Source organism: Cataglyphis hispanica, chromosome 6 (assembly GCF_021464435.1).
Source record: "Cataglyphis hispanica isolate Lineage 1 chromosome 6, ULB_Chis1_1.0, whole genome shotgun sequence".
In the NCBI taxonomy this organism is placed as follows: domain Eukaryota; kingdom Metazoa; phylum Arthropoda; class Insecta; order Hymenoptera; family Formicidae; genus Cataglyphis; species Cataglyphis hispanica.
Window position 1 is genome coordinate 293,589 of NC_065959.1, and position 11,740 is coordinate 305,328.

The 11,740-nt window shown below is 29.8% G+C and overlaps 3 protein-coding genes across 7 annotated transcripts in view; 2 read left to right on the plus strand and 1 right to left on the minus strand.

The window, feature by feature from the left end:
• The window catches only part of LOC126850402 (tubulin alpha chain-like), a 28,584-nt gene extending 16,873 nt beyond the window's left edge, over positions 1-11,711 (minus strand). Inside the window, exons 1-2 of one of the 2 annotated variants that reach the window (XM_050593366.1) lie at positions 11,680-11,711; positions 8,790-8,898 (exon numbers count right to left, since the gene is read on the minus strand). The gene's annotated coding sequence lies outside the window, so the exon portion shown is untranslated. Of the gene's footprint in view, positions 1-1,353; positions 1,478-8,789; positions 8,899-11,679 lie in introns of those variants that run through there. The other variant, XM_050593367.1, reaches the window with a different exon arrangement.
• On the plus strand, positions 33-7,477 carry LOC126850390 (phosphatidylinositide phosphatase SAC2). Of its 4 annotated transcripts, none has more exons than XM_050593307.1 (14): positions 33-361; positions 428-536; positions 812-1,188; positions 1,265-1,526; positions 1,834-1,984; positions 2,121-2,293; positions 2,372-2,564; positions 2,658-2,985; positions 3,089-3,159; positions 3,385-3,609; positions 4,069-4,290; positions 4,378-4,691; positions 4,779-4,988; positions 5,064-7,477. In XM_050593307.1, exons 1-14 carry the CDS (start codon positions 359-361, stop codon positions 6,050-6,052), a joined length of 3,627 nt encoding a protein of 1,208 aa, XP_050449264.1. In that variant the 5' UTR covers positions 33-358; the 3' UTR covers positions 6,053-7,477. The 4 variants fall into 4 exon arrangements, with proteins under 4 accessions (XP_050449264.1, XP_050449263.1, XP_050449265.1 ...); XM_050593306.1 differs by having other exon boundaries at positions 34-361; positions 413-536; XM_050593308.1 differs by having other exon boundaries at positions 34-536.
• Positions 8,738-10,720, plus strand: LOC126850400 (rRNA N6-adenosine-methyltransferase ZCCHC4). The gene is made up of 4 exons (XM_050593352.1): positions 8,738-8,886; positions 8,978-9,522; positions 9,634-10,324; positions 10,401-10,720. Exons 1-4 carry the CDS (start codon positions 8,814-8,816, stop codon positions 10,652-10,654), a joined length of 1,563 nt encoding a protein of 520 aa, XP_050449309.1. The 5' UTR covers positions 8,738-8,813; the 3' UTR covers positions 10,655-10,720.
• Positions 11,712-11,740: the final 29 nt, after the last annotated feature.

Sequence of the window (11,740 nt, forward strand, 5' to 3'; positions counted from 1 at the left end):
AGGTTCCTGCACAAAAATTCGTTTAAGGAAAGCTTTCATTCTTTCAGTATATCTAAAAGCATCATCTTAGAAAATATATTTGCTAATAAACGTACAAAAGAATGGAGAAGCGAAATCTCCCGCCTCAATTATTCATATATTACCAACTAGGTCAAGAACAGCTCTGTAATCATACAAATTGTGTCCTGTCGAAATATCGAGCGACTGACTATTTCACGTCGTCGTGCCCACATTGAGGAACAATAGAATTGATTTGCATTTCACATACTCGAGCGATCGCTCGTCGCTTTTTACATCGAGAAGTAAACTTGGCTAAAGTGTCAGTAACAAACGTCACGAACAATATGGCGAATGTTCAATGGTAGGCGGATATTTTGCTTGACGCGGAAACGTGTTACATGCTGTCTGATAGCTGTCAAACTTGCAGAGAAGCAGAAGAATGGAGTTGTTCCGCACTGACACTCATTTTATCTTTGTGAAAGAGAAGTACAGCCTCTGGTGTGACAAGTATACCGGCGAATTCGCTGCGAAATCAGGTAAATAATGCGTACAATTGCATTTGACAGATAAGTGAGCGTCACTCATCAAAAGATCGATCTAGACATCTTGAGTTTTCGGGACGCGAATTAATTTCATTCATTTCCTCCAAGCGTATATTACGTCCACGCAAAGATACATATAGATGACATTTCTTCTGATTCATATGTACTTAATAATTGATGAAAAAATGCTATATGTGTGTATTTATTTAGGATTTAATTTGACAGTTTACTAATTATTATTATTATTGGGAATGTGATGAATTTTGCAGATTGGGAATGGGCTACGCCAAGGGATCTAGAATGTCTGGGAATGTTTTATGGCATAGTGGGAAAAATTGAACAAGTGTCAGTATTAGAACCTCGCTTAATGCTTATAAAGGATGTAACACCAGTGGGAGAATTACATGGTGATCATGTTGTTTACAAAATCAAATCTATTGCATTTCTACATCTTGGCGCAGATAATGCGGATATTGGCTTGTTGCCTTGTAAGAAGCATCAGTATGCATTGAAGAAAAGAGGAGGTAGTGGATTGTTTGATGTACCACAGAAGGCAGCCCTGGCAAAAACCTGGGGTACAATCAAAAATGCTACAAATACTATAAAAAATACCACACAACAGGCTGCTGCATTAGCTACGTCTCAAGTAAGGGACCTAAGTCATTGAAATCATGTAATTTATTTAATATCTCTTATATAAAACTTATACAATGTTTCTTTAGGTGAAATCTACAGTAACAAAACGGAACATAGTGAAAGACAAAGAAAGATTTGAAAAGAGAATATTGGAAGAATTAAATAAGATATTTACCGAAACTGATTCCTTTTTCTTTTGTCAGACTGGTGATATCACTAACAGTTTGCAACGACAATGTATAGCAGAATCTCAGCAATGCAACCAGGATAAACCATTGTGGCAACGGGTGGATGACAGATTTTTCTGGAATAAACATATGTTACATGACATTATTAATTTAGATGTTAGTAATTTTTATAAAATCTTTATCATACTATGTGTATTCTCTTCTAATTTATTTCACATTATAAAATTGCAAAAATTATATATATTTGCTTAGATAAATATAATAATTTTATATTCTTTATTTAGTAATTCTATTAATTGTATGTTATGTATCAAATCTGTTGCATAAAACCAACTTTGCCCAATAATTGTTAAATAAATAATTAGCAAGTAGATATCTGAAACTGGTTGTACAGTAAACACCAAGGATCATTTGCATTTTATGTAGCATGCTATTTGCTTATCCAAATCATATTTTTTTTTGCAGAGATAAAGCAAACTGTTGGATATTACCGATCATTCAAGGATACGTTCAAATAGAAAAATGTATAGTTGAAGTGGGTTTTGATGAGCAGCCACAGCAGGAAATATTTAACTTGGCAATTATATCAAGGAGGAGTAGATTTCGTGCTGGGACCAGGTAACTTTTGCTTATATAGATTGTTTCGACAATTGCTCATAAATTATATAAACTTTATCTTATTCAACATTAAAGACATTATGTGTATGTAGAATTAAAAAAAATTTTCTATATGTTTTTCTATAACATTATACAGGTATAAGAGACGTGGAGTGGATGATGATGGGAAGTGTGCAAATTATGTTGAGACTGAACAATTAGTTTGGTATCATGATCATCAAGTATCTTTTGTACAAGTACGAGGTAGCGTGCCAGTATATTGGTCACAACCTGGGTACAAGTATAAGCCTCCACCGCGAATTGACAAAGGTATATGCGAGAAGAAATGTATCTTTTACATATCATATTTATTTGCATATAATACAATAATCTAATATAATGTTATAGATGAGGTTGAAACACAAATAGCATTCGAAAAGCATTTTGGTGAAGAACTTACATTGTATGGACCTATTTGCATCGTTAATCTGGTTGAACAGTCTGGCAAAGAAAAGATAATCTGGGAAGCTTATAGTAATCATGTGTTTAACTATAATCATCCAGATATTACATACACTACTTTTGATTTCCACGAATATTGGTCAGTATCCCCAAACATTATTCATAATGCTAAATCCTTATTATTGTTTCCATTACGAATTTTGTTGTATCTCGAAAATTTTCTCTAACACAGTCGAGGAATGCATTTCGAAAATGTATCTATTTTGGTTAATGCACTGACCGCAGTGCTAGCAGATATGAGTTACTGTTGGTGTGATAAACAAGGTACAATTTGTATGCAAAAGGGCATATTTCGTGTGAATTGTATAGATTGCTTAGATAGAACAAATGTGGTGCAAACTGCTCTGGGAAAAGCCGTTATGGAAATGCAATTTTCGAAACTGGGATTAATACCACCTGATGGCACTTTGCCTACAAATATTAGGCAGACTTTCCAATTACTTTGGGCCAATAATGGGGATATTATTAGTAAGCAATATGCAGGAACAAATGCTTTAAAGGTGTGTATTTCAAACTGCTTGTGCCGAGTTTTATATATTGAATAAAAATTTCAATTTAATTCTACAAATGATTTCTGACACAATTTCATACTGTTTATTATAGGGAGATTATACGCGTACCGGAGAGAGAAAATTTACTGGATTGATGAAAGATGGCATGAATTCTGCAAACAGGTAGAACTACATACATCAATCTTTCATCATTTTGTATCCGCTTAATTTTCCTTCATTTTTCATTTTTATTTTTATTTCCAACATTTCACACGACACAAACAGAATCTCACAGTTATCATGCCCCTTTAAAAGATAATATCCAAGCCTTCAATATTTCAAACCGCATTATGTTCTACCAAGACAGATTATGTTCGACCCTGACATCGTCCTTTCATTTTCTCATAGATATTATCAGCAACACTTTATGGATGACTTACGTCAAGCAGCGATAGATACGCTGCTAGGAAACCCGATCGACGTTGATCAACTGAACAACGATTGGTCACACTATTTAGATATTTTTGATAATTGTTGTCTTGAACTTATACCTATGAAACCACCAAATATACAACTTCAACTTGCTACTCATCCCGACTTTCTTTATGCCACTGCCCTATATAATTTAGCAAGGTTCGTTGTGCTTGCTTGTAACTTCACTTTTGGGAAATATGTGGCAGAGATGTATCTTGAAGGCTTAATTTAATTACGTTTTACTCTATTATAGGTTAATTCATATAAAAGATATGCTTTGTGTTAATGACAGCATGAAAAGTTGTTTTTGTTATGCTGCAAAAATTCTTTTGCATGTTTAGCCTTGACTCTATACCATCCCTTTATTTTGTGAAAAAATATAAAGATGATTTATAATCTAATAGTCAATCATCTTTATAAATGCACTATCACTCAATAAATTAAACATAAAATACTGCTCTTTCTCTTCTCTCTTCTTTAATATTTTATTATATGAGAAAATATATGATCTATTAAATATATTCTTTAAATGAAATACTTTTTTGATGCTATTATACTTTCTCTAAAAATTCTTGAATGTTTAGCAGTCATGTAATGAGAATCAAAATATCTTTGCAGATATTATTTGAATCGTTTCAAGGATGTCTACAGGCAAGCGACAATTGACATGATGTTGGGAAATTCGGTAAGCGAAGAAGTATTCTTAGAGCGTACCGATGAGGAAGACAACGCAGCAACTGCGATTCATGTGAAATTGCTAATTGAAGACTGCAAAAAGTTACTGATACCTGATCCCGAAATTATACTAGGCAGTTGGGGTGTCATCGATGCCGATCCCGTGTATGTATTAAATATTTATTATAATTCATTTATTATACTTGTGTATATATAATTTAGGTTTCAATCAAAAATTTATTTTTATTTTAGTACCGGTGACCCAACCGAAACGGAAATGGACACTATTTTGATATTAACTCTAGATAGTTATTACGTAGCAGATTATGATGATCAAATCGATAAAGTTACAAATTACCAAAGAATCCCGCTAAATGATATTGTCTTAATCGAATTCGGTCAGCCCGAAAATACGGTTTCATTCTTCAAGAATAAGCATTATCATTGTATCAGAATCAATTATAAGATAAATGGCGAATACGGTTACTTTCACATGTTCCGCAGTACAAATTTAAGGTTTTTCAATAATATGGCGGTTGTGATTAAAACTGAAGAAGAAAGCATAGGTAGGAACACATTTCCTTTATCTATATTGTAATAAATATATTGTAATAAATACTAAATAAGTTTATAACGATATTTTAAATTTACAGAATCTTTAAAAGCAATTTGTGAAGCTATTTCTGTAGCTATGGAAATAGCAGGCTTACCAAAGATTCCCATAGCCATGAATGTTACGTTAGATAAAAGAAAGAGTAAATTAGTGAATGTTAAAGGTTCTACTGGATTATTGGACATTACGTCATTTCCAGAATTGACGAGAAATGTATCTGAGACACAATTACTTGCTTTAAAGACAGCAGGTTTGTTCTTAAATTATTTCGATTGTTCACGTATATTATTCGACGAATAAAATTTTTATAATGAATATTTTTTAGGTACAAAAGCTTTAAGCAATATGTCGGAACAATTTAGCAAATTGAACAAACTGAGTCAAAGTTTCAGCACAAAGAAGCCAATTGATTTGGCAAAGAATATAGGTAACAGAAAGACGGAAGAGTTATCAAAACCAATCTTTACGGTCGGTAACAGAGATATCTCAGGCAATGTGAAAGAAAAGAGCAACAGTAGCAGTAGCAGCGACGAAAATATCGAAACGACACATATACATGTCAAAAAGCCAGCAAACTTTAGCCATGACAAGCATTTAATGGAAGCTTACACTCCAATGATTGGTATTATTATGGGTGTGAAAAATACCAACATTGTGGACGGTGACATTTGTGAGACCAGCGTAAATGCGGGATTATCTACAATGAGACATAATACGAATTCAGATTTGAAACCCGACATAGCCATTGACGCATTGCACCTAATACCGCAACATGGCTCTGGCACCAGCACTCTGAGTGCTTCTCCGCAGAAAACTAGAGCAACCACGCCAGAAATAACGGTGTACGACGTAGAGAATAGCATACATGAGGAAAAGGAACGGATGATTCCACCGTCGACTTTGACACTTTTTAAAAATATCAGTCATTCGACAGGGGATGTTGAAAATAAAACGTCATCGACCGGTGCCAAGAGCGCTACTCTTCGCACGGATAATAGATTGGATGAGAAAAGAAGGTCAGCTTCCGAACAGGACTTGATGTTGAATATTACATCGTCCCAAAGTGAATCTGCCTTAAAATCCATAAAAGAAAATATCGCCAACGTTACCAGTCCAGTAGCGTCCACAGCCAAGGATATCCTGTTGCCGTTCTCAAAGTTTGCTAAAGGTGTTCAAACATTAGGAGCTAATTTAGATCCTAGAAAACTGAAGACAAGTCATGTAATGCGAAATTTGTCGGAACATCATATAGAAGAGCGTCAGAAACTTCAAGAAAGATGGGCCTCCTGTCAATCTAGACTTATTGCTTTATAAATCTTCACTACTTGAAGGATCAGCTTTCCGAATATAATTTGTCTTACATTGAATATCAATTTAAGGCTTATTAATACTGTTTCTTTTCGTAAATATTATAGATAATATTTATGAATATAATTTTAGGAATTTTTAGTATATATATTAGCGACGCGGATGCTATTACGCACTTTTAAAAAAAAGAAAAGAAAAGAAAAGAAGAATAAAGTATTATTAGATTGTACTATAGACAGTTTTGCTATATAGATCGCGGTAAATAGAATTGAGCTATACAAGAAAAAAGTATCATGTAGAAAATAATGAACAATTTCGATCACGTTTTATAGAAAATGTTATAAATCGATCTCACTGCACCAATTTCGTATTTTCACATTTCATGAATATAGCTTTATTGATGTGAAACATACAAAATTATTTGCTGTAGAAAAAAAAGCAATTTCTAGATTGCAACAAAATAAAATTAACAAAGTACAACACTATAATAAATAGTGATTATACACAATTTTTATATTGTTAGAGAATTGTAGCATTTTTTAACGCTATTTTTTTTTATTGTAAATCATTCTATATGAATTTTACTATATATTTGCTACATTTTTTGAATTATTATATCTTTACAACTTTTTAATAGCAATTTTCTGAAAAATCTGTTTAATGCGACCAAATTGGATTAAAAAAGTGTGCAAAAATTTTCAAGGGATTTAAGTGACTTATTCTTACTTTATGACTAAATTTTCTTTTATCTTAACATCAAAATCTTTTTTTTAGTAGCAATATTTTATTCAATTGATTAAATGTATGTATAAATAATTTTATATTAAATACATGAATAATTTTAAATGCAGATGAGACGATTTATTTGTACAGGAAGTTGAAGGAAGATTTCATAGTCAATTATGTAAATAAAGTGAATTGTTTAAATATATTTTATAGTAAAAAATACATATATAATGAAATTAGTGATAAAAAATGAGTTTGAAACATTGGTTATCAAAATAAAAAAAATATAATTATTATTCCTGTTAGTTTTTCAAAAAAATGCATGTTAGAATTTTTCATAAAAAGATTTAATATATAAATAATTGTGTTTTACAATCAATGAGATAATACACAGAAAAAAATTGAAAGCTTTCATCAAATAAAAGGATTAAGCTATAAAAAAATTCGTAAATGCAATGCGAGATCATTTTGATATAATTTAAATATATAATATAAGAGAACTGAGTAGAGAGCAAGTTCATGTATTTATAATCGCATTTGTATCAATGTTTTAATTTTAAATGCTTTAATAATTGTTACGACAAACGTTCAGTATTAAATCGAGTATATGCTTATGAAACACTGCGAAATACGTTCTCCTGTGTGTACGTAAAAATCATTATATAAAAAGATTAGGTATAGAGAATAAAGATTGTTCAAATCTTATATTTATTATAGAAAAGTTGTAATATGATTTTATATTGCCTACTGATGTAAATAATTATCTCATGCCGATATTTTCCGGTTCCTGTACGGAATATTTCGGAAAAACATCAACATTATAGTGACTTTAAGCTCGTATTTTTAGCGAATGTTCTTTTTGACTGTGAATAATAGTCTGTGATACAATCTTGCAGAATGCAGACAGGTTGAATTCATGAGCAGAGTTTAAAAAATGTATACATTCTGAAAAACATTTAGCAATGCTTTAGGATAAGAATGAAACTAGACTATTTCTTTGATTCTTAAAAGATTTTAATTTTGATTTAATTAACAAAAATTTGTTTTACCTTGATACTACTAATTAAAGAAATACTTAACAAGAAAAACTTTAAATTTTTCTTGTTTTGAATTTTATATAATTATTTATGTTAAATGATTATTCCAAATGTAAAATCCCACGAAAGTTTATCGAATCTCTGTGATGTGTGTTAACGTATATTTTCAGCTATAATATTACCTGCAAAAAAATGGTGAATGGATAAGAACTCACACTCTATGAGAACTCAAATCGCTAATACTCGAAATTAGCAATTAAAAAAAGTTTTATTTTTGTAAAGTTTAATTTTCTTATAAAAGCAAAATAATTTTTAAAATCTTTCTTTATACAAAGATAAAAATTAAGATATGTGTATATAAGTATTAAAATTAATTTTTAATTCACATATTTCTTGCAAAATAAAAATTCGATTTAGAAAAGTCGTGTGTAGAGCTTGTAAAGACTCGGTATGCGCCTCATTACACATATTCTGCTATTATGTTTCCAGGAAATCATAATAAGAAAATTTGCGTATATATCAGATAACAAACAGCACTTGTAGAATAAATATCAATAAAACACATTTGTCTTGTGTGAGTGTAATTAAATTCTATTCAAATTTCTCAAGTACATCAATCTTTTGTAAATCCTATGGAGAATAAACTTTTTTGGCAAATGCTAAAATAAATTCATAAAGAGAGAGAGAGAAAGTGTTTCAAAAAAATAAAATTTTTCATTTTATTTGTAACATGCAATTAACTTTAATGTGAATATTAAAAATCACTTATTTCAACTTTATCACTGAAACTTATAGAATTAGACAACTGTATTTCGCGCCAAATTGCTTGACTCAGAAGATAAGAATTGTGTTTGCCACCTAGTAGTAAAATTGGGAATTTATAACAGATTAATGAAAAGCAGTAAAGATAAATAAATAAAAACAAGGCAGATAATATGTACGAAGAAGCAAGAAGCCGATATATGTGAATTTAAACTCATCTATCCTCACAATAAATTGTTGATATGAGAATGGATGATACACGTGGTGTAGTATGTTTATGGGGAAGTCTCAAAAATCATCCACAATGCCCTCATGGTAATCGTCATACTTATGCAAACACATATATATTGAAATTAATTTTGATGTTAAAAAATTATATTTTTTGAAAAAAATTAATCTTTTATAGGGCCAACATTACTATTTGGTACATATGTTGGTGGGGAATTGAAGAAATTTTATGCATGCTCTGCTTGTCGTGATAGAAAATTATGCAAATTCTATCTAGAGTATGGGCAAGAATTGACCAAATCTCGCAAAAACGTATGGGAGCAGGAAAAAAAAAAACTTAGCCAGCATTATCCCCATCAAAAATTGTATATTCGTTTCAATGAAATCAAAGCACAATCCGTAACACAGAGATGTTATTGCCATGATTGCGAAAGATTAATTTTTAGTTCTGAAAAAGATGAGCATATTGATCATGATATTACAGAGAATTTAACAGATCATCAATTGCATCATCCGACGGAGCTTCTAAAACCTCTAGATAATGCAAAGAAAGAAGCACAATATTTATTTTCTAAGAAATCAACAGAGGACATAACAAAAATGCTTTTAAAGCTTGGAGCTAAGCAGATTCTTTGTATTGGAACCCCAAGAATACATGAATATATAACTGAACATTATGTAGATAAAATGTCTTCTCTTCTCTTAGACTTTGATGGAAGATTTGTAAGTATAAAAAATAGAGATTATTACATTAATTCATAATTTATTTTAATAAATGTAATAATTTTAATAAATACATTTTAATGAATATATGATTTGCATACAAAATTCTAGCATAACTTTTTTGGACCACTGGATTATTGTTGGTACAATCTTTTCAATCATCACTTTTTTAACAAAGATGCTGTTAATGTGTTCAAAGATTTTATCACTCAAAATGAAGGAAAAAATACTTATTTAATATGTGATCCCCCATTTGGGGGTCGTGTGGAAGCCATATCTTACACAATAAAAACGATATTTGATCTGCATAAAAAATTAAATAACAATAATGTTTCTTTGAAGATTATGTTTATATTTCCATATTTTATGGAAAATATTATGAGAGAAAAGAGTAATCCACCATCAGTAACTGGTGGCTTAAAAGACTTGATAATGTCTGATTATAAAGTGGATTATGATAATCATCCTTTGTTTGTGTCAGGTAAACAAGGTAGAAAATATGGCTCTCCAGTAAGAATCTTCACAAATATATCATTAAAGTTACTAGAGCTTTCTATGTCCGATGGATACAAATTTTGTAAAGATTGTGAAAAGTGGGTGTCTAGTGAAAACAAGCATTGCAAGAAATGCAAGGAATGTACTTCCAAAGATGGTCGTACTTATAAGCACTGTAAAATATGTAAGCGATGTGTAAAACCTACTTGGGAACATTGCAAAACATGTAACAGATGTATGTTAGAGAAACATATGTGTGGCCAAATTCCAAATATTGTAGGAAAATGTTTTAAATGCAATGAATTAGGTACATGTTACATATCAATATACTTTTAATATTTCCAATTATTGTTTCTGTTAATATTTTATTGTATTATTTATAGGTCATACTGAAAAAGCATGTCTCAATTTACTTTCTACTGATTGTGAGAACATACATGAAACAGATGTAAAGAAAGGTAAAAGAGTTGCGAAACGCAAAGCAGAAAATGAATTGATGAAATCTTCAGTTAAAAAGAATAAAATTAAACATTCCAAAGAGATAGTTAAACAAAATGTTCTTATTGATAGAAAAAAAGTTTTAAAATTAAAACAGAATAAAAAGAAACTCTCAAGAATAAAAAATGACAATGAATAAGATAAAGAAACTAATGTAAATTTGTATTGTTTTTTGTATTATGCATATTAAATAATTTTTTTTCAGTATTTTTTATTCAAATTTTTTCCAATCAACAGATATTATGACTTTTGTAATAATAAATAATTTCTTATTTCTTATATCATCATTTTTGCATAGTTATAATATTCACAATGTTTAAAATACTATATTATGAGTGAAAATAATAATCCATATATATAAATATTTAACGAAAAGTTTAAGTACAAAAATTCAAAAATATGAATACATGACTGAATTTCTTACAAGCTCAAATTCTAAAATATTTTAATAAAATAAAATATTTTTAATAAAAACTTATAAAACAATTTAATTGATTAAAAAACAATTTAAAAATAAAATTTATATATAAATATTTTAATCTATATATATTTCAGGATGTCTTTAGCTATAATTGGCAACTTATTATTTTTAATTGTAAGAGTGAACTTAATATTTTACATCAATCTTTATTCTGTATAAATATAATTTCTTATAAAATAATATGTATACATATTTACGATAGAATCGTACTAACAATAAATATAAAAAAACTATTTTGATTAAATATCATCACCTATATAAATCTCGTTTAAAAAGCAATAAAAAATTTCTTTAAAATATTTCGAAACAGCGCTAAATAAAAAATCGTCCATAAAGTAATGTACTAAATTTCTAGAATTTCTTTAGCATTACATAAAAGTAATACTTTTATGTCAAATCGATGATATTGTGAAATGTCTGTCAAAAACTTGATAGATTCGATCACTATGTATTAATAACATCAAAACCGTCACCTTCAGAACGTTTGATGGGCGTCGTTGTCTTTTTCGATAAAAATCTATAAATATATCTGAAGATTCTATCGCAATATACATATCAACGGATCTTTTTGATTCTTGAAATTCCAGCCACAAAATTATTAGGCTCACAATTTAATTTGAATACGAGACTATTGCGAATAATTGCGTCTATTTTTAATACGATTTATCTCTTTGATAGTTTACCTGTGTAAATATATATTGCCAGAAACTTCGCCACCGCACAACACGACATCCTGCAATATGA

Excerpts from the sequence above, each read along its gene's own strand:
- LOC126850400 (XM_050593352.1), top strand. The coding sequence starts at position 8,814 with ATGAGAATGGATGATACACGTGGTGTAGTATGTTTATGGGGAAGTCTC. Across the intron at positions 9,523-9,633 it reads TAGACTTTGATGGAAGATTT|CATAACTTTTTTGGACCACT; the intron begins GTAAGTATAAAA and ends ACAAAATTCTAG. Across the intron at positions 10,325-10,400 it reads TTTTAAATGCAATGAATTAG|GTCATACTGAAAAAGCATGT; the intron begins GTACATGTTACA and ends TATTATTTATAG.
- LOC126850390 (XM_050593306.1), top strand. Across the intron at positions 2,565-2,657 it reads TTTGATTTCCACGAATATTG|TCGAGGAATGCATTTCGAAA; the intron begins GTCAGTATCCCC and ends TCTCTAACACAG. Across the intron at positions 4,692-4,778 it reads AACTGAAGAAGAAAGCATAG|AATCTTTAAAAGCAATTTGT; the intron begins GTAGGAACACAT and ends TTAAATTTACAG.